At 40.0% G+C, this 23,818-nt stretch overlaps 1 protein-coding gene across 1 annotated transcript in view; it reads left to right on the forward strand.

Annotated features, from left to right (window-relative positions):
* gpc4 (glypican 4) overlaps positions 1-23,818 on the forward strand; it is a 30,398-nt gene that overhangs the window by 2,471 nt on the left and 4,109 nt on the right. The window contains exons 2-5 of the mRNA XM_027135679.2: positions 17,078-17,236; positions 22,124-22,521; positions 22,771-22,936; positions 23,549-23,679. Of these exons, the coding sequence (XP_026991480.1) occupies positions 17,078-17,236; positions 22,124-22,521; positions 22,771-22,936; positions 23,549-23,679 (854 nt within the window). The remainder of the gene's footprint in view (positions 1-17,077; positions 17,237-22,123; positions 22,522-22,770; positions 22,937-23,548; positions 23,680-23,818) is intronic.

Here is a 23,818-nt window from a genome sequence, read left to right on the forward strand (position 1 = left end):
TGTTTTAGTAGCTGTAAGCTGTGTTACATGTGAGGTGGAACAGCTGTCTCAAATCCTGGAGGCCATTTGCTTGTGATTTTCCTTGTATTTTACACTGGGCCAAAAGCCCAGAGTTTCCCCTGGTGTATCTCTGTACTGTTAAATGTGTCTGATTGTACCCCCATTCACCTGCATTGATAATATCTTATTGTAGTCCAACTCCAGTTTTGTCATGAGGGTTAGTGTGAATGTTTTCTAATGCCTTGTCTGGGTTCCATGCACGTGTGTATCTCCCAATAGACCCTGTTATGCCCTGGACTCATTTCTTTGTCAATAGAAGAGTCTGAGATAATTGATCCAGTGCAAGTAACAAGGTCTACTGTCACTGAAGGGTGGAGGCTTCTTAGAGAGCAGAAAGAGCACACACAAAGCTCTGCTTTTGTATAACAATGTCTCCAGTTGCAATGGTGAAAATGGTCCACAGGAGAACTTAATTGAACCGTCAGTGTTCCCTTCTGGTTTGGCTTTCAGCAGTGGCCCTTTTCACCTGGTAGTCAAAACATCTATTCTCTATATTTCCATGGTCCTGAATCCACATTTTATCCACAGCTAGACCCAGTACATCCAACACAGCATCGCTGGCCAAAATGATATCCTTTTTAAGCCAACTTTTCTGCTTTTCTGTGATTAATCAGCAAGGGTATTATTATTTTTGCCCTCTGCATTTTTTTTCAGCTGGTATGTTCCAGCCAAGCCGGCCAAATAAATTTTTTTAATTTTTTTGTGCAGATTTTTTTGGCCCGTTGGTATTGTTCATCACACAATTCAATAATGGAGGCATTGTGAACATGGTGTTATTAAGTTCTGTCATTTCATCTTCACCCAGATAGAACCAAAACAAGAAGAGCACAGTTTAAAGCATCTAATATGACTAGTGATCTTCCAGCCACAAGCATCTTTTGTTTTTGGCTTGCGGTTAAAAAATTATAGTATTTGCCCAACAGATTTCACTACGTTCGATTAAGACCTAGTGCTTGTGGTGTTTTGCACATGATCCAGGGCTAAAAAATGATTGAGTGTTTCCCCTCTCTCTATGTCTATCTCTCTCTCTCTCTCTCTTTTTTTTTTAAATATAAATCTGTAATATTATTCCTTTATTCCTCCTTTGACAAAATTAGGATTTTACACATTCGTACCGAAACCAACTGTAGTCGGTCTCTTGTACTGTTGTTGGGGGTTGTGTTAACTTTAGATAAGTACGTTTGTGGTTTGAGGTGGCCATTGACCAGAGGAACAGTCTGTCTGTGTGTAAACTCAGTGGAATTCATTTTCCACAGACTAATGGAAAAATTGTTGCACTTCACTATACTGTCCGGGGTTTAAAATGTTTATTCGCCAACCAGTCTCCTCAGATCCTTTCTGCTTGAAATATACTAAGGATTATGATATCTTAGGGGACTTCATAGCTACTTTAGCTCTGAAATGCACAGTTCCCCACTAAGATCTGATGCTTTCACACCCTCCCATTTCTAACCAAAGCAGAGAGGGTCTTGGCCTTTTAAAGAAAATCCCCACTGTTTGTGATGGTTGATGATTGGCCTAGATGTTGTAAAACGTGTGTGTTAAGTTCCTGCTGCGCAGTGGCTCTTCAAAAGGAGAGTGGTTAGCACTGACCAGATTGGTATCTCTTTGTGTCAACAGTTTCTTATTGGGAGACATTGGAACACTTTTTCCTGTGCTAGAGCAGCCTGTTTTGCTTCATATTGGCAGCAGGGTCTTATGTCATGGCTCAGGTATGGACAGTGGTGAAGATGAAAGGCTCTACCATCTGTATGCTCGAAGGATCATTCTTGTTCTAATTACTTTAGAGCATTATAACTGAAGAGCTGGTGACCACAGCTCTACCACTTCCTGATGTAGTATACATCTCATATACACTTTTGAAACCAATACCTTAAAATATTTGTTGACATTTTCTATTGGAACTTATGCCTCATGTTCACCGTCTATTTCCTTCTTGCTGTCTGGACAGTAATTGAGTAATTGCTAGATCACTTCTAAGATAAGACTTGAGTCTAGTAACAGTTCTGACATGCCCAAAATATGAAAAAACATGCCCAGCTCTTTTGCTTTACATCTTCAAATGTAAATGTAGAAAGATGTTGAACTAATACATCCTGATCAGTGACATCTACATTTTAATTCCAGAGTTCTGTGTATTGGATTCCATAGTAGTTATTTCTGTAATCCCTAATAGAAAAAAGTCTTTTTTGCATTTAATGCTGTTACCTCTGAGTTCCTCTCATATCAAGTGCTGTGGACTGGTAATATAGATTAGGTTTAGTAAAATCAACAATGCTTCTACCATAATACATTTAAATTAGTTGTGCTGATAAATGGGCTTTGTTCATTAGCACACAAGTGTTTTACTTATTGAAACGTGATTTCAGAAACTGACTTGTCTAAACCAATCATGATCATTTTGCCTGGTTTCACCGATCATAATCCTTTTTTTGCTTTGAGAACATATTTTATAATGCAGAGCATATTTAAGTAAACCCAGCTGCATTCTGTCAGTTTTCTCTTGGTACATGTAAAATATGCAGCGGCAGTTAAACAGCAGGACTCATGTGAACGCAGCTTTGTGTTCTTTCTAGTGTTGGGTAAGAGCAAATACGTCAGGAATTATATTTCTTTTTGTCAGTGACTAAGGATTAACGCTTTTGTCAGGTAATGGGTAGAATAGAATATCAACAGTATCAACGAAGGAAATTGATCCTGGCTCAACAGAAACGTTCCTCCCTGTTGTCAGCAAGATAACAAGCTAAAAGGACTTGTGCAAAAAACTTGCTCTCCTTTCTACTAACCTCACTGTCTTCAAAAGCACACATTCTAAAGCAGAAGCACCGCTCAAAGATGTGTGTGTATGCGTGTGTCTTTAATGTGTTGAAGTGTGTGGAAAACTCATTCTGCTCCAGTGAAATGTTTGACTTTGCACCTGTCTGTTTTCTGCTTAGCAGAGAATAATTTCAAGCGCATCACTGTAGCTGGCAGCATATCATTGCGTGTGGAAATTCCATCAGAATCAGTCTGCTGATTTATTGAGCCCATCCACTGAAGGATTCAGCAAGTTGTGTTTTCTTAAAAGGCTTTTCTGATCACCACTATAGTAAAGAGTGCTTATTTGTGTTACTTTTTTTGCCAGGTTGGCCTCTCACCTCTCTCTCAACAAGGCACTTCCTGCCACAAATCTGGCACTTTCTGGATGTTTTTATTTGTTTGTTTGTTTGTTTTTGTTTATTGCCCAATTCTGTGAATCTGTGTGAAAATCTTAAATCATCACATTGTTTAGATTAACTAATGCTGTAGTTCCGTAATTGTATGAATTGTGCTGCTGCCACTGGCTGTGGGGATAATTAGTATTACTGATAAAGTGAACAATGAGCACAATAAACATGTTCTGAAATTTGGAATCATGCATGTTTAGGATATATTTTTGCCATTTTAGTACAGTTGTGGGTTTAGACTAACTTCAATCTGCGATGGGAAAATTCACTTCAATCAAAATGTATATAGGTCTGTACTTTAGGGCATTGGCAGGCTTTTTGAGGTACTGTTATTGAGCTGGACGAAGATATCAGTAAGGGTAATTAAAGCCTCTGGCCATGGGTGAGGCTGAAATGACCTTGCTGCAACCTGTTCCTGTGTCATGGCCAAGCCTTGTGGCTGGCGAACTATTTGGCTATCAGAAAGAAGATATGAAACACATTGACTCGCATTACATAAAGTGTGAGTGGGCGCACATGAGTCTTGGAACGGTCGGCTTTACATTTGTGATAGTTGGTTTACGTGATTCGCATTAGATTAGTCCGTGCACATGAGATGAAGTTTATGGTGCCTGGTTACAGTGCTACATGGGAACACATGGCTTAGATAATGGGCAAGACATGTTACTTCATGATGTGTGGAACAACCGGAAGCTATAAATCAGTTTCTAATTCAGCTGGCCAGGCATGTAGACTTTCTGGGAGCCAACAATTTCTTTAATATTTTGACTAAACCTGTGGTCTCTGAATGCTGAATGTAAAATTATGTCTTGTATCCTGTTTTGCTTCATTATTTCTCTAAAGACAACCAGATTTTGTTTCCCAACTTTAACTGTAACACTAATTTTGTGCTGGTTTCTCCACATGGTTACCCGGCACTCTTCCTGCACAGCCTCCAGTGAATGACGGCACAGCAGGGGGTAAATGCTGTATGCAGGAACAATTGGGCAACCCCCACCCCCTACCCCAAAATACATTCCACATGAGACCACCAAGACCCACACACTGGGAGCTCAGAGCCCCTAGCAGCAACAAAGCCTGCACCAACAGAGGATTGATGGGCTGCACCAATAAGTTTAACTTACAGGGGGATTTTGTCAGATGGAAGAGAAGCCTAGTCTGAGGATGAGAACAGAACTCAGGATAGAGTTGGCACTCTATGTGATTCAAGCATGTTTGAGTGTTACACTTTTGGGGAATAGCTGGATGTCTCTGGAGCCTTGTCCTGGCCCTTATGTTTTTGTTTTTACTGATATACACATACTTTTTCTGTATGGTTGAGAAATATGCTCACTGACCTTTCCGTACCCCTACACTCAAACAACTTTGAAGCTTGTGTCTCTGCTGACATTGTTTAAGTCTCTGTTCTTCTCTGAGTGAACCAGGCTGTGTGGTACAGTGCAGACTCACTTCTGATTGATGCTTTGTGAAATCTGCCTCCAAACTTGTGCCTTTTCCTCACCACAAGGCAGATAGAGGCTGTCACCGAAGCTCCTTGTTAACACTTCCAATTTGCATGTGGAGTTCCTTGGGGCCCATTCACTTGGCTCACGCATCCTGCCTTGTCTTAAAGAGCAGGCTTTGTAGGAAGTGTTGATGCAGGCATTCCTTTTTATCTAGCCTTAACATCTAGAAGCTTTTCTTTCCTTTGTCCTCATTCTGTTGGGCCATTTTATCTGTTCTGGCTTGCTCCAAGGCCTCAGCCAAGGTCTGGTCTCTCCTCTTTTATTACCCTTCATTATTTTTCTTTCTGCTCTCTTCGCTCTTTCAGTTGAATTTAATACCAAAACTTGTTTTGTATGTTTGCCTTGACAGACATTGTTGTTCCGAGGTCATGTTTAATCATGCTCTTTGGATCTGTTGCAGAGGCAAACTGCTCAGCAGAGAAAACGTGCAGATCTTGAATGTAGACATTGTGGTGTTGTATTATATCTGTGCATGTAATAGTGTCCACCACCTCCTACAGTCTCAAACTTGATGTTTTTGATGGTACTCTTCCCTTACCAGGCATAATGTTGAAACTCCCTTGTTGGCCGGCATTGAAAACGAAGCCCTGAGAGAGTTGCCGTCCACTAGTACCGATCTTAATGGGAATAATAGTATTGACGGTGCCAATAACTATGGTGTTTTTATGGTCCTTGAGAAACATTTTTTGGCTGTGGAGACAGAGGAAGGACATTGGCCAGGGATTTGCTTTGGGTTTTGGGCAGATTCCCCAGCTTTTCTAACATAGAGAAGCTCTGTAAATCCCTCTTAATAATTCCCATAAGCTTCACCGGGACTAGCCTTGATGAGCCAAAGACCAGATCTCTGCTCGAACTGGTAATTCACCCTCACTTCCCCAAGCCCACTTTTACAGACCTTCTTAACATGTCATAAAGTCTTCTGAAGAGGATTAAAAGACAGTGGTGATTTGATGTGTAGTAAAAGAGCAGGGGAGTAAAATGACCTCTGGTTCTTAAGCTTAAGACAGTGTTTCCTACAGATGACCACACAATGAAATGGAAAAAACTAAAAAAACAAATGAATAGAAAATGCTTTTAATTTGTGTTTTTAATTGAAGCACTTAACTTATAATGCCCATTTAAAACCAAAATGGTTATATAAACACTCTTACTATCCTTTGATGAAACCTTTTAAATTTAACTGAAATACCCGAAATTATAAAGCCTGAATGTGTAAAATTTTAGGCAATGATAAGTCAAAGAAGGTATGTATCATATTGGTTATTTCTGTGTCCCAATTTCTTTCCTTTGCTTCATTTCTGCGTTCTGTTCAGCTAAAAGAAATTCTGTGATACTTCATGCTTGATTTGTTACAGATTCTGTTCTGACGCATTCTCTTTTGTTCTTCCTCTGATACCCAAGCCAATATTTTCTGCCACGATCAGCCAAACACTGACACTGGATATCAAATCAGAACCATGTCTAAATGCATGGCCAGTGGATTTTTTGAGTTTATTTATCAGCAGTTGTTTGATACAGTCCTCATGTGGTGTGTGTGACATTAATGTGCAGGTGAATTTATTTATTTTTTTAATAAATACGTCAGACAAATAACTAAATAAATCTTTGATAACCAGGAATTATCAGGCAGAGCGGAGAGAGGTTTGCTGGATCTAAAGCCTTTAAAGGTGCCCACACATGGTTTTCAGCCATCATCCAATTTCACAGCCAGCACAATATATGGAACTAAACCTGCACATGATTGGTGATTCCTTACTATGGCCTGTGATTCCTGATATCATCATCATCAGTTCCTGCCTACAGCCTGAGTATGATCGTTGAAGGAATTTGTGAAAACAAAATGGTGGATGTCTCTGAGTAAACGGAGGTGGCCATGTTTGATCCGCCAGCTTTTGCATATCTGACTTCTACTCCTAGGCCTCAATGATTTATTGACATGGCTGTCTGTATCACATTGGAGATGGCATAAAGGATGTCCATGACTAAGTATAATACCTTGGTGTAGGTTTCCTTTTTTTTTGCATTTGGCTAATAATGCTGCTCTTTCCACCAGCATCACTGCTATCCAGTTTCTTGAGCCCAGCAGCTATATCAGAATCATCGTGGCTGTGTTGTCGCATTGTGGACTCGGAAACATGATCATGGGTTTGAGCTCATCTTGCCAGTGGGCCCCTCTTGCTCTATTACTTGTAAATGCGCACACAGTTTTGCTGCTTGTCCTTCGAGTTCGACATCTGGCACGTTTCCTTCACTCTTACCTACGCCTGGTCAAAGTTTATATCAGTCATCTAAGTATTTTCTGGTTTTCTGATAAAGGGAAGATAAATAAAATGGCTTAAGGGTTTGCACAGAGGGATGTAGATATTGTAAACTAGGTATGTATTTTTCTCCCTTTTGGTACCACGAGTTGCTGTTGTGGTGTTTCCATAACACTAAATCACTTTTCAAGGAGGGAGGAAAAGTTGTTTCCAAGCTGAACATCCTAGCTTGTCTCTGTTAATTTGAAGTACCAAAGAACAGGGTATGGAGACAAGGTCTTTTGGGACTAGAGATGAGCCAGTCTTTTGCACAGGCTTTTTCTTTGTTGTAATACAGTGGTGTTGTGACGTGATGTCTGGAGATTTGCTGCCTTTTTCCTTCTAATCTTTAGTATTCATTACAATTTATTTTTCTCTCTTTTCTGTTACGGGCTCTGTGATTTTATAGTAAAATAGAATTGTTGTAAAAGTACAATGAAAGTAAACATTATATAATTAAATGCATGTTTTGCATATAATTTCACAAAAAGACAAACTTTGGTCCAAACACCTATAGGTCATTGCTGCTTTATGGTTAAACAACTTTTCTCTGAACTTGGGCAAAGTTAGTGCCTGTTTTTCCAAATGGCTTGTATGATCAAGTTTGCTGATTGCTGTAACATCAAGTATTTTTTGAATATCAATAAAAGCCTGTAGATTATAGGTGGTATATTCATCGTAAATGTTTATATATCCCCGGAATATTTCACATGCTATTAATCTTTCCCTAAGAGTTCCACCAAATCTACCCGCTACCCTCCTCAAAGTGTACTTTTACCTCTGCGTGTGTTTCTGTGTGTATGCGCATGCTCACATTTGTTTGTGTGTATATGCAAACAGCCATGTGCTGTTGCCCTCCGTGGTAATGGCAAACACCATTGCTGGTTTAGGCTCTTCATGTCCTGCCGCTTCAACTGTCTTAGTTTTGAGGCCTTAGCATTGCATTTAGCCTCTTACACGCTCGTTCTCACTCATTTGTATTTTTGTTAGTGGAATTGCTTCCAAATGAATGGTGCTCTGTTCACATGTCCTCAACAGCTTCTCTAGACTCTACTGTTAGACCGGCTCAACGTGCTGTACCGTCGAGTTGAAGTTCATCGATCATACACAGCTCTGCTGGTTCACTTGTGACCTGATTGTTCTTCCCTTGTTGGAATGAGGCCTTACATTCCAATGTTCTTGCGTATCCCAAATCCCTAATGCATGACAGAAAGCCCCTGCTTTCTGAAGCTAAATGCTCGTTTGTCAGCTGTATGCAAGTGAATTCATAGTTTCTATGACAATGCTGGAAAAAGTGAAACATTTCACAATGAGCTGACCTGGGAAGTGGTGTAGGCAGGGAGCTTTTGTGTCCAGAGACAAAGCAGGAGACGGCACACTGGGGAGGGAGATGGAGCCAGACAGAGAACGAGAGGCCAGATCCATGTTGTAGAATCTTCCTGGGGCTTCTGGGTGAATGTTCATGGATGACAAACTTTTGGAAAGTTCACCAGTGGGGAGTTTTAATTGGCCAGACACTCTGCCTGGTTTCGTAATCAGAGGCGAGCTAGAAAGCAGAAGACCATTTTGTCTTCTGCTACGAATTATTTTTTCTTTCATGTAAGTGGCTATTAATGAATTAATGATTTCCCACAGTACCAAATATTTCATCGCACCAGTCTGCTTTGTATTCCTCATATGCTCTGGTCAATATATTCTGGAATTGTTCTGAGTCTTAAAGAGATGTGGAAGAGCTGTAACCTTCACCATGTTACCCTATCACACTGGTTAATGATCACACAGCTGTCTAGACTATTAAGCCTGTGATAAAATGCATGCTGCTTGTAGGCAGACTTAAAAAAAAATATTTTTTTTTAATTCTGATGAAATCTGACTCTGCATATGCATTTTTTTTATTTATTTTTATTTTTTAATTTTTCAACAAGATGCCATTTGGGGAAAAATTCTGGTCGCTTAGTGTTTTGACAGCTGTGTTTGGCAAGAGATGTTAATCCATGATTTATATAAGGAAACGTTTTACACACATGCTTTCCAAGGACTTGTGGCTTGTTGCCTTACTGTACATTTTGTTGCAAATTATAGTAGCTGCAAGTATAATTCCTGAGTCCCAAACCATTTCTAAGTGAATGTTAATGTTCCTTTATATTAATCAAGACTTCAAGGAATTCTTAAAATAAACTTTCCTCCTAGGCCATATTTTACTTGCGTTAACGCTAATACAAACAGATGTATACACCGCTGTCTGTTCAGCGCTCAGACTTACAAGCATGTCGACAGAACGTTTGAGATCCCCATCTGCTTATAATCTTTAGCGATTAAAATGTTTTCTATTGATAACTAAAGGATGTAATAGGAAAATGTTGGCTCCAGTTCATGTAATATTACTGAAAAAAAAAAGCACTTTCTGACCTCCCTTCCTGTCCATTTTGTCAGAGCCTTCCTGACCAGTGGAAATGTCAACTGCATTGTTTGGCTTTGGATATCCGTCTTGTTAATTTGCTTTCCTCACTACTACAGCACTTGCCCCATGGGGTATGACTGCACCCATAGAAATGCTCACTCATGCACCAGGACTTATAACTGGTGACTCTCTAAATAGAGCGAAATGGAGAAAATGGGAAGTGGATTCTGGGTATCGGCAATGTCCCCTATGGACCTGTGCTCAGTGGAGAGGTGACAAATGGGGCATCTATAAAATTGTACTGGGAATGGAGGGTGGGTTTTAGAAACGTTGGTAATAATGTTGCTCTTCTAAATACGTATTCTCAGCTCGTTTATTTTTTCATGGTGTCACACTTTAGGAATGCGGCCAGTCCTATCGCAGTTGCTCTTAAGGGTTGAAAATTCATTTTAGCCAGAACAGCTTGTACTTATTCAATTTCTTGTGTTTATTAGTTGGCCTGAAGATTCCCATTGCTAACCAATTTATCTGTTGAAGTAGAACAAATCTATTTCCATTGTAGAAATTAATTAAAATGCCTTGGTTAGTGTTATCCACTTTTTTGTGAATGTATAAACCAGAAAAAAACTTTTTCAGTCTGGTTGAACCTTTATTGCTAGCAATGAAAGTCATCATTGTTTTGGCAAACGTGTTCTAAACTCATCTTAGTAGTATTTTAGCGATATTGGACGGAAATAAGGGAGAAAAACAATGCCCATACTGATCAGCTCCATATGAGCTCTTGTGCTCTAACACTGGTTTCATGTTACAATCATCCCTTTTCAATACACTTCCACTGAGGTGGAAACTTCACATTGAACATGTTTTGGATGTGGTATAGAGCTCTAACTATAGAGCTTGTGGTATTTCTGCCTCAAGATTTTAAAGACTGTGTACAAACTTGTCAAAGACCCTATGAATAACATTAATTGCACATCAGAAGCATAATAAATATAACAATAAAAAATATCTATTCTCCACCAAATAATGTTTACCTTTTATTTCATGCTGTCTTACGACAAAAGATTTCTACACTGTATGGCCAGAAATGGACCCCTGGACATCCCACCCATATGGGGATCTTTCCCAAAAAAGTTACCAGAAAGTAGAAGAATTATTTTTTTATTTTTATCTATTTTTTTTTTTTTTGTATTCTGTAGCATTACAGTTCTTCACCGTTCCAGCATAACACTGCTCCTGTACAGAGACGCAAATACATGAAGACATGGTTTGCCATGGTTGGAGTAAAAAAAAAAACTGAAGTGACCTGCACAGAGCCCTGACCTCAACCTCACTGAACACTTTTTGGATCATCTGGAATGTTAACTGTGCCCCAGACCACCTTACCTGACCTCAGGGTTTGACGAAACTATAGTGAAAAGAGTGCTGCGCAAAGAGTAGGGGACTAAATCAAGAATGGGATGTTCAGAAAGCACATATGGGTATGATAGTCATGTGTCCACACAACTTTGGTCATATATTATATAATCATGATCTTTGTATGTGGATAACTTTGGGAAGTTTTGGAGAAGGTTGTTTCTGTGAGCAGCCTGTAGGACTCTAGAGTGCATACTGCAGAAGGCAAGTGACTGATGGACACACTCAAAATGGCCTCGGGCCACACAGTAAGGAGGGAAGAGATGCAAGACAGATAGAAATATTGCTCCAGCAGCTGGAACAGAGAGAGAAGAGTGCTGAAGGCAAACAGTGGTGTCTTGTCCTGACACGAAAGCCAGATTTGGGGAGCTGCAACTAGAGCTGCATATGATTTACAAATCAAATATACAGTCTTTATGTACCTTTAATGCTTCTGCTCATCCCTTTAATCTTGGTGCTTTGGTTAGCAACTACTGTACTAGGAATGTATGTGTAGCTTCCCTGCATGCAGTAGGGTGTGTTTATCATTTTTGCAGTGTGAGAAAGATGGTCCCTGACAAATGGGAGTTTCCCCTCCCATCACTAGTAATTGTAGCTTATGGTAAATAAAAATGAGCACCAAGATATTACTTATGATTTGCTCTCGAGACTGTTTTGTAGTTGTAAATGTAAAAGTATGGATTGGGATCTCAACACTTTGTTTTCCTGCAGATGAAAAAACTTGCTTTACACTTCAAAAACAAATGTTACTCCAGTAGAGCCCAAGTTTCTTATCCATACTGAGCCAGTTTCAACCAAATAGACGCCATGCTTGAATACTAGGGGTGTAAGAAAATATCGATACACATGAGTATCGCGATATTTTGTTTGGCGATATTGTATCGATTCTCAAAAACAAAATATCGATATTTATAAAATGAATAAATAAATACAAATATATAGATTCATGGCAGTTCAATTTTGTTCCGTTTATATCCCAACCGCTAGATCGCAGTCGTCTTATCTCTGAACTTAAACAGTGACAGGAAGTAACATGTTAATGGAGATTTAGGATAGCTCCTCAACGTTAGGCCCGCGAAAATAAGGACGGAGAACTCACAAACGTTTCATTCACAACAGTATTCCTCCGTACACAGGAAAAACCTCCGTAATAACATGTTACTAAAACAAAAAATACTCATTAGAAAATGAAAATAAAAGAGAATATCGGTTGCAGCATCAGACTTCCACACACGTGTGGTGTTATAACTGAAGCGTGCACACTTTTGCGCATGTGCACATCCAACTAGTGTAACAGTAATAAAGCAACGGCACATTGCTCTTAAAGGGGTAGCACCACTCCACTCGTTACAAAGTACTAGCATAACGGCATGCTACTAATGTTAACATAGTTCGCTATATATGAAGATGCGCATAGTGCCCTGACATCTGAGCATATTGACCAGCATACAGTCTTTCTTCAGAAAAACCTTGACATTAAATAAAAAGACAAATGTAAATACAAATCAAAGAAACCTGTAAAATCCAAGTTTAAATGTTCTGAAAATGTTCAACATCTGTAAATATTTTATTGTTTATATTTGTTTTGTTTTCTTTAGGAATCCTGCAAGCACTATTTTTTCATTGATATTAAGCAGATATAATTCTTTTGTTCAGAAAAGATCAAAATGTTAGGACACTGCATGCTACAATTGTAAACTGAAACTGTGCAGCTTTAAGGGCAGGGTCTAAAAATATATATGGTCTGTTTATAACGGCTAACATTTAATACATTTAATTTAACACATTTAATACATTTAAGAAATCCTGCAAGCACTATTTCCCCCCCTTTATTCATACTGCACATAAAGTGGTTCAATCATATTTAATGTGTTCTGTGTTCTGGTTAAATTTAAAAAAAATTTGCTAAGGTTCCCTAAAACTTTTTGCAGCTTCCCTAAAACTTTATCCTATAATTAAAATAAGAAATATCCCAATATATCGCCTTGCTTACAATATCGCAATGTATCGCAACATATCGTATCGCAACCCCGTATCGTGATACGTATCGTATCGAAAGATTCCTGCCAATACACAGCCCTATTAAATACCACCTGTTTCAAATGAGCTTGGCCTTCGGTCTTCTATCAGGTGTTGGTATTGCATGGTTGAAATAGAAACATGCAGCCCATTGCAGACAAGAATGAACACCCCTTAGTTAGACACCAAGGGAAGCCCATTATTCCGTCTTTCTGCTAACAGCACATTGATGTGGCGGCCGTCAAAATTTATAGCGGCTGGCAGCCTGAAATAATCCTCTTGAGAATTTATGACTTCTGACTCAGAGTGCCAGGGTTGGTAGAAACTGTGTGTGTTGGTGTGTGCATTCAGGTGGTGGGTCTGCTGGCCAATGCCTGTCCGGGTCAGAGTGCATGGCCCCTCTCAGAGGAGTGGCTGTTAACCTTTAACCCCAGTGGTTAAGCTTGGAAGCTGTTTGCGTGGAGTGACGGGCATTGAAGTCTGTCTGGGTTTTGGAGAAAGGCCGGGGGCACAAACGGTGGGGTGGAGGTTGTAGGGGCATGAGAGCTAATTTAGGTTTTACCCACATTCCTCTTTTGACCAAAATGGATTGTTGCTGGAAAACGAAGGATGTAAACAGGAAGTGACTTTGTCGTTAATTGACGACACAGCTCATTAAGATTTATTGTGAGGTCACTTACCACTAAGTAAAAGTGGGGGAAATGGAGAAAAATTTAATTCATGTTATTTATCTCTTACGGAATAACCTGCAATTTGATTAATTGGGTGTTTTTTTGCTTCTGCCTACTACAGTCCACTTCTTGAGAGAACCACTACTTTTAAAGCTCCAATAAGAGACTTGCACATGGCTTGGGAATTGTAAGACTAAAAAAACAAAAAACCCTCAACAAACATGAGATAAGAAATGCAAATATTAGAATCAAGGATGGAGACTCTTGCCTCTTCTCTTCTCTTGATTCAAGCAGTTCTGAACAAAGACAGAAAAAGCACTCTTGATACTTTATTTTTCATTGCACAGTAAAAATTTAAACCATTGCACCAGTTACCTAAAGTTTCCAGGAAGCTTGAAAGAGATAAAATATGTATTTGTGATTCCAGACTCCTTAAGTAAATAGTTTGATCTCACTGTGAGCGGTAATGAATTATTTAGCCACTCAGACACACTGCATTGTAAGTAGGTGTATATACTGCTTTTTAAAGGGGACTGTAGCAATCCCTTTATGAATGAACAGGAATCAGAAGGGTCGCCCGCAACACCCTGTTATTACTTAACAGCCGACAGGTAACTGATGACAATCACAAAGAAAGCAGCAAATAAAAGAATACTGCTATTTATCTGGATAGTGATCCGTTCTAGTTAGATGGCTAACGTTGACATGGATTCATCCATTGATTTAACCTGATGATAAATTATTATGGAGTAAATACTGATTTAGCCAGTGTACCAGTAACTTTTTTTCTCATTTAAACCAGTATTAACCCGAGTGCTTCTGTTTTCTAGTATCTAGTTCTCTATTCTCACTCCTTACCATTTTTAAACCGTGTCCATAACAACACATCTCTTTCTCAGTCGAATAGTTAACAGCAATGTTTTTGGCTCTTTACTGCTTTTGAAGACACGTGCACACGCATTGAGTTTTGATGGACAGCTTGAAGGTAGAACCGTTTACAAGACCCAAGATTCCGTTCTCTTCTGTGTGTTTTACTTGTTTCAGCCAGGTATTCAGCCCACCCCTCACACTTTACCCCATACAAAGAGCTAAGTGTTAGGGAGAAATATGATGGTGGAAAGTACGCGTGTGCGTGCCTGGTGGTTAAGGTGTTGAACTACTAATCGGATGGTCGTGAGATCGAATCCCAGGTACACCAAGGTTCCCCTGCTGGGCCCCCAAGCAAGGCCCTTAACCCTCAATTGCTCAGTATAAACTGAAATACAAATGTGTCACGCTGGATAAGGGTGTCTGCTAAATGACAAAAATGTAAGTGTGTGTGTATGATTCAAATCTGAAGAAATGAGATGCATCTTAAAAGATGTCAAGCACAGAAGTTTGGAAGTAAGTGTAGCTGATCGAACGTCTTTTACTTTCTCTTGAAAGAGCAATATGAACCAATGAGCGTTTGACAAGACTAAAACCAGGCATTCAGTTCCTCACTAAGCCATGATTAAAACTCCTTTCAGGAAAGGGCTTGTGAGAAATAGTTGTTGTGAGCTGTGGACCACTTATAAATACTGCATTAGTAAGTCTGTTTCATTGACTAGACATGATGAGTCTAAAGAACTACAAGCTAAAAACAAGAACATGTTTGCTCAGGAAACATAATTTCTAAAACTAAAATCAAATCATATTAAAATCTTTTTATATCGTAAATGTGCCCCCCAGGCCCATCCATTTACCCTGTTTTCCTGTGTGCTTTAAGACTAGGGTCACTTAAACAGAGTTGTAAATGTTGTAAAAGTGCCGGTTTGGCTCTCAGGGGCAGCTTTTTTGCTGTGAATGATTGGACGTGTCTGTCTGTAGAGTGCAGACTGGAGGAGCAACGGTTCCAGCAGGCTGGCAGGGAAAACCAAACAGCATGTCCACTGAAAGGCCCCTTGTGTTGTCCCTAAATTCCAGCAACTGCGTTAAAAAGTTAGAAAAACAAAACATTATTGCAGCTGTGACTACGCATTGACTCCCACTCCCCTGGTACTATCGTAACATGTCTGCATGCTTTTCACACTCTTCAAGCCCACTGTACCACACAGAGGCTGAGGATCAGGAGAAATATCTGATTCTAAGCCACAAATGTCTGTGATTTTTAAAAATTTGTTATATTTCAGCCTTTGGCCAAACACACATACTATTTTAATGTGTAGTGAAGATACAAATGAGTTTGAGTTTGATACCAGATTATATTAAGGTTTAGCTGCATCATCATTAAAAAAAAATCTCATGATAAAAGAACACAAGTGCCATTTTCACTTACTCACTCGCTCACATTACATTGTTGAAAAATTGGAACCATAGCATTTCTCAAAGAACCATTGAACTTGGAGAGGATCTTGCAACTTCCAAGCAGTCCGATGATTGGAAAATGTGTGTGGGAAGAAAAAAAAATGAAACGGGTCTCCAATGCTTTGTCGACTTCCAATGTTTTGCTGTGGTTGGTACAGTGATTTGAAGGACTTCTCGAATGACGGCTCAGTGGACCGGGTCTGGCTAAACCAATCCGCTTTCATAATGCCTCTTTCAAGGGTTGAAGGGACATGAAATCGTCTTGTCCCAGGCTATTAGCTTTTATTCATAGCTGCCCTCAGTAGGCGAGTGAATACCAGGGTTTGTTGCTTTCTTGTTCTGATGTGCAACCTTTAATGTCTGACTTTTTATTAGTATTAATGCACAAAATGCATTAACATAATGAACCAAACAAACTAATAAACACAGAGTCTTAGTTTTGCTGTGCTATGAAAATCAACAGGTCTTCTGGTTAAAAGCTAGTTAATGTTAATTGAAAGGGAGAGTAATTAATGTTTTCTTAATATTGTCATGTCATAAGTAAATGGTTGTGAGGAACAGCAGAAATAAAAACAAACATGATTTCTTGCATTGCTCTGAACAGTCCTCGCCTCACTTTTTGCACGTTTTCTCTTCCTTTTTTTTATTTCTTGTTTTGTACAAAATGGTGACATCTTGCATGTCAGAAAGCTCTTGCATTTATTTTCCTTAGGATGAAGAAACTCTTTCTCCAGCTGAGAAATTATGTAGTATGTGAACATTTTCCATGATGTAGTGCACACACCCCTATCTTCCCGAAACAACTAATTGAAAGTGATTTAGTGTGAGTGGTTCCGCATTAACCATTTCAAGTCATCTGCAAATCTTGTGCAGTTGGCTTAGCTTTATCTGGTGCTCCATATCTTGCTGCTTAAGAAAGTAAACCTGTCTAATAACTTCTGGCTAGATTCCTTGCTGCTATTGTTTGCAAAAAAAAAAAAAAGTTATTTTAAAAATGAAAGATCATCACCAGCATCTCTTTGTTTTTATGCGTAACATACCATGAATTCTTCTTACTGCCCCATCCCAAGTTTTATGCATTTTTGCATTTAAGTTTGTTTTTCTTCTATCGGGCTTATACAAGTAGTGGTTTAAAGAACACTTGTGTAAGAGCTGTCTCCTGCTTTGTGTGTTGCAGAAGCTGATCTGAAGGTGTGCCCTCAAGGCTTCTCGTGCTGCACTCTGGAGATGGAGGAGAAGCTGAGTCAGCAGAGCCGCTCGGATCTGAAGGCTCCAATCTCCCAGCTGAGCACCAACCTGCAGAGCACCTTCATGCAGAGACACCAGCATTTTGACCGTGAGGCTCATGCTCCGTCTGTCGTACATATACACTTGTATCTTTCACATTGGTCATGTTGAGCAGGTTCAGTGCGTGTCTGTGTGAGGTCCGACATGATCCACCTGCACACATCTGTACACTTCCAATACATGTATTACTATTTTGAGTCACTTACATTTCTGCAGTTCTGTCAGCCACCTCTGCTTGCTTCTGTTCTGTCCATCATTTCATTTTGACAAAAACTCCCAGCTGGTCCAACAAATGGTTACACCTCTTATTAAGATGATATTTAAAGTTTATGAAGCATACAGATTTAAAAAGTCTAGACAAGCCCCCACACTTTTTTTTATTCTAGGCTAATGACCCAAACAGCATAAATAACACAAATTAAAAGAGAAACGGGATACAAGTAAACCATACCTGTCAGAGCAATGGCTTATAATCCTATAGGTTATGATTGACAGAATGAAGGCAGCCTAAAGAAAACGAAAAATAAATCTAGCCTGTAATTGCTAATGTATAAGTACATGACCTGTAAAGTGAAAAGGAATTCAAAAGAACCAGTAGATTTATCCACAGTCAGTCTAAGTGGCTTACATGTTTGTAGACATTACGGGAAGAGCCTCCGTGCTGTTATTCTCTCCTCACTGTAAGGGTACCAATCATTTAGTACTATCATTTATTCTATCTATTAATGTTTTCTTGAACGATGCCATCCATGAACCCCACAGGATTTGATATGAAATAAGCATTGAGCTTGAATACAGCGTACAGAGACCTAGATCGCGTGCTCTCATTCGTCTTTCCACCTGTCCCACAGAACATGCGTTCCCTCACAGAAATACAGAAAAGCTTGTCAGACAGACCACACACATGTCCAGAGCCAGGCTTCCTTTCTCCTGTGCATGTGGCTGTAAATATCTAGCAGGGGGAGGGATATCAGATTTCTGCATTACTGAGGGTGATGGGGTGCATGGGAACACGTGACGAGCTCTGCTGACTCACCCAGGAGGGGAACAGCCCCACACATGCGTGTACACAGGGAGAGATTGGTCGCCTATCATCACATTCTTGTCATAAAGTCTTGCAGGCGTGAACTCCGTAATGTACAAAACAGTTTGAGATGAAGTGGTTAAGGATGATGAAGGCTTTGCCATGAGCTGCCAGCATAAATGTTTCAGTACAATGCCAGTTAAGTTGATTCAGATAGGAAATTATTAGAGCTCTTGGTCTTCAGCAGAATTAGCTGATTTATTTGGGACTGAATGATAGTTAGCTTAACACTTATGTCAGATGCCTACTAGGTACTAAAGCTTAAATGCCAATGCAAGCAACTGTGGTACTTCTGTTGTGATTGCACTTGTTTTGCACCATGCAACACTACATACATACACGCACACAACACATCTCAACCTCTGTGATGCTTTAAAACATTCATTCTTGTTTCCTTATTGGTTTAGAAAATATAACAGAGACCAATAGAATCTTAAAATTTTATGAACTTGTGTCCACCACTGTGATACAAATTTTATTAAGCCATTGATATTTTTCAGCATCCTGTCCAAAATATCTGTGGTTTGCAGCATTTTAAACTCTGTAGCAGGTATACCATACATGAGGCATGAATTCAAGCTAAGCCAGGATGTGCACTGCCAAAGAGATACATGCTGATAAGTTGAGCTGACTTGCTGACTGGTGGCATATGCCACTTTATGAATGTGTTTGTGTGGAAGAGAGTGGAGGGTATCATGTGACCTTCATAGTGGGGGAAGAGTCATTTGTCTGAGTTTTATGGATTGACACGCAAACACACTCGCACAAAAAGACACAGCGTTTTGCCTTTATGATGCTGGATGTTTGTGCTAAGTACTTTTTCTAGCAATGTGTGTCTGTGTTGTACCGTTAGGAGAAAAGCTTTAGGGAGTGATGGTGAGCACGAATGCCTGTATTGCAGCCAGATGTGATTAGGAATGTGAAGTTTCGGAATGCAGTGGCAGCCTTATTCCTCCTCCCCCTTTGCCTCCTCCTAGCTCCCATTCTGTGCCCTTTGTTCCTTTTCTCTCCTTTTCTTTGCCTTTCATTTCCTTGCCAGCTCCAGGTTCTCAGCTCTTTTGAACTATTACCGTGGGAATAAGCTTAAATGTGCTAGTCAGGGAAAACAGCGCATGCACTTTGTTTAACAAGCTAAAAACCCCTATGACGTTAATGTGCTAGGATGCACTCAATTCAAATGTGACCACATGAATTTCTTTTACCTTAAGTTTAAAACTCTATTTAAGAAAAAAGAAAGAAAGAAAAACAAACCTCAAAGTTTGGGTGATGAGGGAGTTGAAATAGGTGAGTTTTCTTCCATCAGAGTTCCAAGAAGTAAACTGTTGACATTAAGACATCAAACAAGTGAGCAGGCCCACAGGAACTAGCACAAATTGTATACAGTGGACTTGAGATGTAGATGATAATGAACACACCCACAATCGAGCAAACAGAACTACAAAGTTGGATATTTACACTGAGCTCTGAAGATAAATGGTCATTAAGATAAAATGACCATAAGCATGCGTGTTTGTGTGTGGGATGTGGTGAGAGTAGTCTTGAGCTTTCAATCACAGCTCAAAATAGCTCTGGTGTGGCTGGTCTGGATAGCTATGGCCAGGTCGGTATTGTCTGCAGGATTAAGCCCCCTACCCCAAACTCTCATGTCCTGCACCACAGCTGCGCGGCAGGGTGCCTGCAATCCCACAAGAAAAGAAAGGAACTCACTGACTAATTGGTACAAATGGGAAGCAATTACTGGTCTGGACAAGGAAGGTCAGGGAACATGGAATACTTTGAAGGATGGACAGAAGAAAGTATAGAGCTTTGGTGGCTTTTCTTATTTAATATGGTCTTTTTCTGGACAGTACATAATCATGTTTAAATGTTACCTGAGTTTTCCTTTGAAATGGTACAAGTGCGCAGACCACTGGAAAAAAGGATGAATGCTTTGAGCGCCACCCTTTAAAAGTAAAGAATATTGTTCTTGAAGATCAAATTCCAATGCTAATTATGTACCTATTACTCTCCAAATGAGTAGCCTTGCATATAACTACTCGCTAAAGGATAGCTCACTTTAATGGAAATACCAGAAGGGAGGTCTCAAACTTGTTCGCTTATTGGCAGACTACACTGCTCCATGACCTTGCACTTAATGATGAAACAAGATGTGTAAAAATCTCAGACTTTTATAAAAATCAAACTGAACGATGTTTAAAACTAGTTACACTGAAATGACTTGAAATCCGATTTTTCTTGGTGTTTCAAAAAAACATCTTCTGAATAGTGAGTTGCTTTAGAGTCCTTTATTTTATGTATGTAGGCTTTATTTAAACATTTCATATTAGCATGGATTAGAACTGTTTTCTCCACTGGTCAGTTTCACCATCTTTCTATTAATTGATCCAGCTCTCTTTTCTCCTTCTCCAACTATCTGCCTATTTCTCACTTCTATGTCCCAGTCATGGCTTTGCTGTGTGACTTTCAACATTTGTCAGATCTGGCATTCTACCCTGTTTAGCTGGGGCGTGAATTTGTTATAATCTCAGTCGAGAGCTTGAGCTGCATGCCCTTTTCCTCTTCCCATGTCAGTATGGGGCTGATGGCCGCCCGCTGAAACACTGATGAACGTAAAGGCTGCAGTGTTTCCGGTATCCGTGGTTACACAGCGGCTTTTAAAGGAACGGCCTCAACACCCTCCACACATACACACCACCTGCCATTTTGCCGAGTGGATGCCAGTGTGAAGTGGAAGTGATGGTGCCTGGCTTACCTGACCATCATATGTGGTGGGCCGGTCACTGTGCTTGAAAGAAGTGCTGTGGTGTGCTTGTATATTTCTGATATGGTCCAGTATTGGCATAATTCCAGCTTGTTGTATAATCTGATTTTAATAGAGGGCATGAATGCAACTCTTTCACACACAATAACTTAAATGCATCAAATTGTTGCAAATAACCAGTAAGGAAGTAGTCAATGTAACAAAAACTGTTCTTATTTCTGTCTGTGTGTGAGGGAGAAAAAAGGGGGTGAAAGATAATAAATAAGGTGCAGCATTTCAGTGGAATTCTCATTTTGTACAGATTAAGAAAGCCTGGACCATGGGGAAGGTGTTTCATGGGAGAGAAGGGCTGGATTATTTGTGGTGGGGAGTGGGGTTGACATTCCACAGGATGAAGTAGGTCATTGTTCCCGGTCTCCACTGAAGAGGGCTTTCCGAAGTAACTGATGAACTGAAAGCAGAGCAGAGGGAAAGAGAGAGGCTCGAGGCAGGGTACAGGTCCCTTTTTGGCGAAGGGGGTCTGCATTATTCAGTAATCCTATTGAAAGCTCCTTTCTGAAGGACAGAGCAGGAGCAGCAGCCAGACAAAGAAAAAAAGCGAATGGAATGTGACAACAGAAAAATGCCATTGATGGTGGTCAGTCTCAACTGGCTTGATGGGTGAGATGTTACTGGGTGAACAGTAGGCTTCCTTTCATTCTTTCTTCCACTCCTTCCCCCCCCCCCCCCCTGTCAGCACTTTTCTCCCATGATAAAAAGTTATTTTCCTAGAGGCTGCAAGAAAATGTTTGCAGAACAATGTTGGGTTGAATGGAAAATGCATTAAAGTGTTTGAGAATAACCCATATTTATCTGGCCTCACTGGTAACCCTAGTGGCTTTTCCAGACGTGAAAGAACAAAACATTGTTCTATATGAAATTCATCTCTCTTGATTGTAATGACAATGAAATATCAATTTTACACAGTGAAACATAAAAAAAAATAAATGGGGGGGGGGGCTGTCTAATCTAACTGTCTAATCTAACTAATTTTCCTTATTAACCTTAGCTGCATAATCTAACTTATTTTCCTTTCCCATTCTCTCTTGTAGAGTTCTTCAAAGAGCTGCTGGACAATGCAGAGAAGTCGTTGCATGACATGTTTATACTCACCTACGGAGTCATGTATGTGAAGAACGCTGAGCTTTTTAAGCACTTTTTTCGTGACTTGCGGCTCTACTACACATCGGGCAGCTCTGCCGTGCACCTCGATAACATGCTGTCCGACTTCTGGGCTGATCTACTTGAGCGGATGTTTCGCCTGGTCAATGCACAGTATGACTTCAGTGACGCATACATGGAATGTGTGAGTCGGCATACAGAGGAGCTAATGCCGTTCGGCGATGTGCCACGCAAGCTGAGACTGCAGCTGAGCAGAGCCTTCATTGCTTCCCGCACCTTCACCCTTGGCCTAGCTCTCATACCTGATGTGGTCAGCAAAGTCTCCACGGTGAGCACAATGATTCATTCAGATGGATAAAGGAAATCCTGAAAGAGAACATGACCTTAATAAGATTCTTTGACCTTTTGCTTTATTATCGATTAAAAGTGTTCTTCTGTAATTGAGTGGTCCGGTTACTTATCAACCTCTGCAGCTGACCTTTGCACCTTTTTAAAAAAAAAAAAAAAAAAAAAAAAACTTTTTTAAAGCTGATTAATGGTCAACCACTTTTTTTTTTTTTTGGTTACTCCTTCACAGGTGAGTGCCACCCCAAGTTGTGTGCGTGCTGCTATGAAGATGCTGTACTGCCCATACTGCGCAGGTCAAGTGGCTCTGAAGCCATGTAAAAACTACTGCCTCAACGTGATGCGTGGCTGCCTGGCCAACCAAGCCGACCTTGACACAGAGTGGAACAACTTTCTGGGTAAGGAACAGGAGTGTGGGCAAATCTGTTTAGCATTGGAGAGGTGTAACAGTCCCAAAAACACAGGCAGTAAATTTGTCTTATAACGAGTTATAAGAGCTGAGGATAATGAGAGAGACTTGGAGGATTAGTTTGAGATGTAATGAAAAACAGAGTTCCTATAAGATGTTGTATGCTGGGTCTCTATGGTAAGAAAAACTGCACTAGACTCAAATGAAAAAATTAGCAAATTAACACACATGTACACTTGCACAGTACCTGGCTAGAGTTTGCTTGAACATCAGCTTTGTGGCGCCTTGCTAAACCCGCTTGCTGTTTAAGCAAGGCTGAACTATGGCTGCCTTTATTGCAGCTTTTGTCAGCTCTGTGGTTCCCCCTAGTGGTAAAACATTAGTTATAGCAGCAATTAGACGTTGTCTAATTCACACTTTTTATTTATTTATTCCCCTGCCCCTTCCCAGCAAGCCTAAATAAGGACCAGTAAAGCAAAGATTAAGCAGAGTTTTCCAGATGTTTCTGAGAAAATATTAATGTGTTGTGCTTTGGGTCCTTCATGTCAAGGTTAACATTTCATACTTTCGTACTTAGTATGCTCATGTGTTTGTCTTTTAGATGCCATGCTAACTCTGGTTGAAAGACTGGTGGGACCATTTAACTTTGAGTCAGTAATAGACCCCATTGATGTGAAGATCTCTGATGCAATCATGAACATGCAGGAGAACAGCATGCAAATCACACAGAAGGTTAGTGTCTGTACACGGTACTTTATTATTCAAACATTTATAATAATATTCTTCATTGAGCAAAGAACGGAAAAAAGAAGCATTATATTTCACGGAAGCAAAAAGTGCAAATGTTTGCATGAGTAAAGAAGCTGTTATT

The sequence above is a fragment of the Tachysurus fulvidraco genome, chromosome 17 (assembly GCF_022655615.1).
Source record: "Tachysurus fulvidraco isolate hzauxx_2018 chromosome 17, HZAU_PFXX_2.0, whole genome shotgun sequence".
In the NCBI taxonomy this organism is placed as follows: Eukaryota; Metazoa; Chordata; class Actinopteri; order Siluriformes; family Bagridae; genus Tachysurus; species Tachysurus fulvidraco.